The sequence below is a fragment of the Papaver somniferum genome, chromosome 11 (assembly GCF_003573695.1).
Source record: "Papaver somniferum cultivar HN1 chromosome 11, ASM357369v1, whole genome shotgun sequence".
NCBI classification, from domain to species: Eukaryota; Viridiplantae; Streptophyta; class Magnoliopsida; order Ranunculales; family Papaveraceae; genus Papaver; species Papaver somniferum.
In genome coordinates this window covers 2,651,930-2,659,125 of record NC_039368.1, presented here as the reverse complement: position 1 = coordinate 2,659,125, position 7,196 = coordinate 2,651,930, and the positions used below count along the sequence as shown (strand labels likewise).

At 37.1% G+C, this 7,196-nt stretch overlaps 1 protein-coding gene across 1 annotated transcript; it reads left to right on the top strand.

Moving 5' to 3' along the window:
* The first annotated feature begins 3,151 nt into the window (after positions 1 to 3,151).
* On the top strand, positions 3,152 to 7,196 carry LOC113322260 (subtilisin-like protease SBT5.3). The gene is made up of 11 exons (XM_026570319.1): positions 3,152 to 3,280; positions 3,373 to 3,464; positions 3,569 to 3,666; positions 3,767 to 3,916; positions 4,549 to 4,660; positions 4,770 to 5,295; positions 5,371 to 5,465; positions 5,558 to 5,794; positions 5,902 to 6,016; positions 6,125 to 6,329; positions 6,448 to 7,196. Exons 1-11 carry the CDS (start codon positions 3,200 to 3,202, stop codon positions 6,996 to 6,998), a joined length of 2,262 nt encoding a protein of 753 aa, XP_026426104.1. The 5' UTR covers positions 3,152 to 3,199; the 3' UTR covers positions 6,999 to 7,196.

The window sequence follows — 7,196 nt, the reverse complement described above, 5'->3', positions numbered from 1 at the left end:
TATAAAAAAAGCTAGTCAAAGATCAATGGAAATTTCATAATGATTTCATGGTGTCCGTCGATACTGCTTAATTATATAAAAAAAGAGAAAGAAATATTCTTTGGAATAATTCGAATTCTGAGATTGCTATAGTATATGGACCTCGGTTGTGACTTTTCTGGAGGAACGATATGGTGTTTAAGCTCAGATGTTTCACTGGAACTTGAATTTTCAAAAGTATTGTGACATCATTATCTAGTGTGATGGCCTAATATATGGACATCCATTTTAAAAGATCCAGGAGGGTACGACCAAGTGAGCTTAAGTTTAAAGAAGGTGGAGAAAAAATGAATTATAGGTTTCAATTCACGCCGTACAAGACTACTAATGGAAGTTTCTTGTTTGGTTCCGTAACTTGGATCTATGATGTAAACGGTGTAAGGAGTAATGATGTACTATACAATATTAGGTCTTCCATAGATTAAGTACGACTTCAGTTAAGTAGCTAGAATTTTATGATCATACTTATTTCATCCAATTTGTCTTGATATTTTAACTGACCATTTTCTGAAAGAAACTCTGTAACTAGAGAATCGTTGGAGCTCTGTCAGTCATGGCTCGCCGCATTTGTATACATTGTTGCGAGTCAGTACCAACAAAAGTGACCCTTCAAAGATCAATCCAATCAGAAAATGTGTAGAAAAAAAGAAATGAGAAAGAGTGTTAAAGGTCTGTACAAGAAGAATATCATTTTCTATCCAAAAATAAATAAATAATGTTGGGTGCAGTAATCAAAAACAAAGAAAAAATCAAATAAGTAAAAATTATTGATACTTAGATTTATAATGGAAGTGGTCGATTGACGAAACGGGCGAGCTTCCCATATCTCCACAACAACAACAAGGCAAAACTTTGGAAAAATAGAGTGAGTCACGTGTTCAACACGTTGCCTTTAAGACATTAGCGCCCGGCTACACTCAAGAGTGATTCTATAGCCCTCACAGGACGGATATCTCCAGGATAAAACACCCTACTACACCTACTACTAGTATATGTAGTAGATGCTCAAATTGAGATTGGCAATTCCGAAAAAACCCTTAAGGAAAATCGCGAACGATAAAGAAATCACTATAGAATCTTTTACCTTGGGGGTCTCTCATAAAAATAGAGAATCCCCTTTCCCGTAGATTTTACAAAAATAGTGAATTTCTTTATATAATGGAATGATACAACTTAAAAAGATGAACTCCCCAATGTGGGACTAAAAAGCTTATATAGTCACTTAAAACAACTAAAAAGTGGAAACTCCACGGTGCGGGACTAATAAGTTTTTCATTCACAAAAGAAAACAATAAATTATAATTTTTACTAAAACTTTAAAAATCATATTTTATTAATCGTTTTCCAACAATCCCCAACATGAATGAAAACTCAATAAAACACGAAAACACAGATAGATCTTGGTAAATCACACTACACCAAATTCTGGGATTAGAAACAGAACTGAACCGTTGCTAAAATGGGTTGTAACGGCTCTTGTCTGTTACAAAACGGGGTGTTACATTTTTTTTGTAACGGCAATAGGTCCGAATAAGTGGAAACTAAAAAGTGGAAACTCAGCGGTATGGACTAATAAGTTTTTCATTTACAAAAAAAAAAAAAAAATTATAATTTTTATTAAAATTTTAAAAATCATATTTTATTGATGATTTTCCAACAAATAAATCGGATGTCAGGCTACATATATTAGAGTATATATGTATTCAGGTGGTCCTTTTTTCCTTTCATTTTTTGAGAAAATATCTCGTTCAACAGTTAGAGAAAAAAAATAGCTAGTCAAAGAACAAGAGAAGATAGATTTGTGTAGTTAGGGGTGTGCAGAAAAACCGAAACCGCGGATTTCACCCATAACCGTCCGCAAAATTACGGGTGAAAACCAATCCGCAAGAATGTATGAGCCGGTTACGGTTGAGTTTTCAAATCCGCAAGATTTAACGGTTTGGTTGCGGTTGGTTTTGTAAATCCGCGGATTCACCTACACCGTAGGGTAAACATTAGTTATAAGTGAAACAAAATCTAATTAAAGAGATGCGAAATAACACCAACAACATATTAAGCCCATGTCTCATGATCAGTCACTCCAGCGAGAACATTTGGTTGGCTTTATTGACACACACCTCCCGATAAGAACCAATAATCAGAGCACGCGATAATGCACCACAACAGGGTATTGGGAATCCAGTAATACATCTACTGTAGGAACATTTTAGAGTGAAAAGCTGAGCATCTACAGAAGCAGAAAAGATCGAAAGGATAAGCAGCACCACCACTACCACAAGATGTAAACTCCTGAATGTTTTTCTTTCCATAACTTACAAATAATTTTTTTTCAAAAGAAATCTGCGGTTAATCCGCAACCGGTCCGTAATATCCGCTGATCCGCGGATGTGAAATCCGTGGATAATTGGACCGGACACGATTTTATTTCCCAAATCCGCAACTTAGACGGTTTGAACATGGGTGACCCCTAATCTACAATCGTCCGTCCGTTGCACACCCCTATGTGTAGTACCATAGAGACGGCAACTGGATATCGAACTAGGGCCGGGTATAAGATGGTTGGTGATTATACACTGTAGGAGAATCAGCACTGAGGGAACAGAAGGCGATAAAGAAGAAAAATCCATTGTGATGACATAAACAATTAAAAAAATTTGGCTCGAGAGGCGGTAGAGAAATGTGAAAATACCTAACGCCTACTTGCTTATACCTAGCTCTGCCATTTAGTTGCACACACCAAAATAACTCTACGATGGACTTATCATTTTACATTTTCCCCGCTGATTTTGATAAACTTGTTCTAAAGTTAAGATCGTTATCGATCAGTACCAGATGGGTCCCCAGTACGATTACATGCTAATCAGTGAGAGTGATTTTCCCAACAGATCTAACCATAACTTGACAGGTTTACAGAATATGTCCTCCCCAAAAAGTCAGGTCAACTTTGACAAATTCTATGCTGAGCAACGCAAAAAAAAATAAAAATATCAAATTAGTTGTATCCAAACTATCAAAGACTACAAGGTCTACTCCCAAGTCACAGTCACTGAGGAGAGCCGTACCTAACAACAATGAAAAAGTCTTAACACTTCGACTTATAAGTAAGTTGTATTATGCGCTTGCTTAGCATCAAGTACCGCTACATCATTCATATCTCAAAATGAAAATCATGAACAATTTGGTTATTACAATTCTTGCGCTTTTCTTGTTCATGAATGAAGCCACTTCCATAACCAAGAAGGTAGATATAACTCTAAGTTCATGCATAATTTTACTGCATGCATCATTAATTAATTCATTATGGAAAACTAATCTTTTCTGCGAAAATTGCAGCACTATATCATATATATGGGAGAGCACTCTTACCCGGATTCGGATTCGGTTATATCGTCTAACCATGATTTGCTTGCATCAGTTACTGGCAGGTAATAAGAACGTTGCTCTAATTATCTAAGATATTTGAATGAAACCCAGGTTAACTCGAGTTTATACGTAGAAAAATGTTAAAGTTGATTGATTTCAATTGTAGTATTCGTCAAGCGAAAGAAGCAGCAGTTCACCATTACAGTAAGAGCTTTCGAGGCTTCTCAGCGACACTGACAGCCGAACAAGCACAACAACTTCGCGGTAATTAAGAAAATTGTTTAAGAACTCATTACTTTACACAGCTAGCTAGTAGGATTATTCACATATATTTTCACTAACCTTTCTCCTTTCTGGATTACAGAATCAGAATCAGTTATTTCAGTTTTTGAAAGTAAGACTAGCGAACTCCATATTACTCATTCTTGGGATTTCCTTGGCGTCGACAATGTTCCACAAAATAATGCAAAAATTGAATCCAAATCAGACGTGATCGTTGGCATCATTGATTCTGGTATGAAGACTAGAAAATTTTAGGTTTCTTGACCTTTCAAAGTTCCTTATTACTTATTAGTTTTATGGTTTGGTTTCTTACTACTATTGACTTTGATATCGAAGCCATCAAATTATGTAACGCTAATTAAAAGAAATGATGTGATAGTTGTTATTAGATTGGCCTGAGGCATGCCGGGCTGAGTAACTTCTCCCTCCATTTTGTAGAAAAGTGTTACTATCATTTTTTTTCAGTTTGAAATGAAAAGGTGGTAATAGGTGTCTTCCAGAAATGGTAGTATTAAACTAATCGAAAAAATCAAAACATAAAACCTGCTTGAGAGACGTCTAGGGGTGTACAAGTCTCATATAGCCTCTCTTTTTTTCATGGCTTCAAATTCCTTTAATAAGAAAATTGTGTACCTCGACGTTTATTGACCATGTATAAGTTTATGATTATTACCCTTTAAGATGAAGTTTTAAAACTTACCATCACATATTTACCCCACAACCACAACACCAAATAAATCCAGCCTAGCTAATCTAAATAACACTCCAATAAAGTGGGGTGTAGTAACCCCAACTACCTATATCTCCCTGTGTCCCTTTTCATGATATTGGGAGCTTGAGATCGTTGGTTTTGAATGCTTGTAGGAGTTTGGCCTGAGTCAGATAGCTTCAATGACAAAGGATTAGGGCCCGTACCCGAGAGATTCAAGGGAGAATGTGTTGCTGGAGATCAGTTTACAGTTGAGAACTGCAACAGGTAGGCACAATCAAATTTGGCATGGGCTGACTTTTAATTCCCCTTTGCACTTTGTTGAATCTACAAGGAAAATAATTGGCGCTTCGTTTATTGAATTCTGATAATGTAGGAAGATAATAGGTGCTCGATATTACTTTAAAGCAAGTGAAGAACTTAGTGGACCATTGGAGTCTAGAAACATAACGTTTTTCCGGTCCGCGCGTGATAGTACTGGCCATGGAACTCATGTTGCATCAACAGTTGCTGGATCAGTTGTCAATAATGTGAATTTATTTGGTATAGCAAGTGGAACCGCAAGAGGTGGCATGCCGAGTGCTAGACTTGCCATATACAAAACGTGTTGGCCCCTTTGTGAAGGTGCCGACAATCTAGCAGCCTTTGATGATGCCATTAGTGATGGAGTTGATATCATTTCTATCTCTATAGGCGCTTCTCACAATGGTTTCTTTGATGATCCCATGTCAATTGGATCTTTCCATGCATTCAAGAAAGGTATTCTTGTTTCTACTTCAGCAGGAAATAACGCAAGTGCTGTTACAACAAAAGTCGCTCCCTGGCTCCTAACTGTCGCTGCTAGTTCTATCGACCGCGAATTCATTTCCAATGTTCAGCTTGGAAATACAAATATTTTGAAGGTAATATTTGAACAGTATCATGAATATAGTACATATATATACCTCCATGCCGTGCTCAAATAATCTAATTTTCAGGGGAAGTCTATAAACCCATTAAAAATGGATAAATTTCATCCGGTAATATTTGCACAAGATGCAGCTGGTGTAGGTGTTACAGCAGCAGACGCAAGGTATGATATTCTATATTTCTATATCATGGGATGAATATCATCATGTACGCAATTCGTTCGGTACCCTGATATTTTTTCTGTCTGTTATTAAGATCATGCGACAAAGGCACTCTAGACCATAAATTGATTAAGGGGAAGATAGTGGTATGTAATGGAGGTGGTAGTGAGGGAGCGGAAGTTTTAAGAGATGGTGGTGGTGTTGGAATGATACTTTTGATAGACCCATCAGCTGGAATAAATGATTACAGCGACCAATACGTTATTCCAACTACTGTTCTTGACTCGACAGAATTAATACAAGCTCTTGTTGATTACATGGCCTTATCACAGTAAGTTTCTAACATCAGTTGAAACATCTATATATCTTCAGTTCAAAAAGAATAAAAGATAAAGGTTTCTTTTGAAAGCTATTGATGTTTTTTGCTTTCATTAACAGGAACCCAATCGCCAGAATATTTCCAACAGCAACAATTCTCAAAACCACTCCTGCACCAAAAATGGCAATCTTTTCATCAATGGGACCAAATAGTATCACTCCTGACATTATCAAAGTCGGTTTCATTTCTCGTCCATAACTATTGAATATTAATTTTCCATTAAACAAAACAAAAATGGAAAATGAGTCGTTATATATCTAAGCATGGAAGTATTGTTTGCAGCCTGACATTACAGCACCTGGTGTTAGGATATTGGCAGCATGGTCTCCGGTAAGTATTGAATCGACAGCAGGACGATCCGCTGACTACAATATTGTTTCAGGAACATCGATGGCCTGCCCACATGCGTCTGCAATTGCGGCTATGATAAAAAGTCACCATCCTTCGTGGAGTCCATCAGCTGTAAAATCTGCCATAATGACGACAGGTTTATACGCTAATCAGCACGCAATTCGTATTTAATTTTTAGAACTAAACCTGCAATTGATCAGTGGACTTAACCTTTGCTAACATTTCTTTGCCCAAATTGGCTGATATTGATGCAGCTGATACGATGGACAATACGAATCAACCTATACTAGTAAGTACAGCTGATTTTCTAGCGACACCATGGAACTACGGATCGGGGCATGTAAATCTCACAGCAGCATTAGATCCTGGTTTGGTATATGAATTTGACTCAAATGACATAATCGACTTCTTATGTGCTACTCCTGGCGCTGACCTGACACAGGTTCAAACGCTCACTGGAACAGAGATCACTTGTAAAGACCCACTAATTCCAACTTACAATTTAAACTATCCTTCAATTGGTGTAGCCTTTATAAACGGAGAAGTGTCAGTTATAAGAACAGTGACCTATGTTGGTCGTGGCCCAGCAACTTTCAAAGTTTTTACTCAGGACCCGCCTGGTGTTAAAGTCGCAGTGAAACCAAATGTGCTCACGTTCAAAAAAACCGGTGAAAGAAAGTCATTCAGGGTTCATTTCATGCCTTCCGAAACTACGAATAATACTTTTATTATCGGATCCTTAAGTTGGATAAGTGGTTTATACCAAGTTAGAAGTCCCATTGCAGTGAATGTAGTATCAGTCTAGTCAAGCAAGTACGATAGTGAACATACAGTAAGAAGTTTCATTTCAGCAGCAATGTAATTTAAACACAATGTGATTCGCTTTCATTGGCTAATAACCCCTGCAGCAGGGGATTGATTTGTAATAAGATTATCAATTGTGATAAGGTTGATTTTAAAGTTTAAATTCAAGTCTGCCAAAATTGGCAGGGTGTGGTTTTAA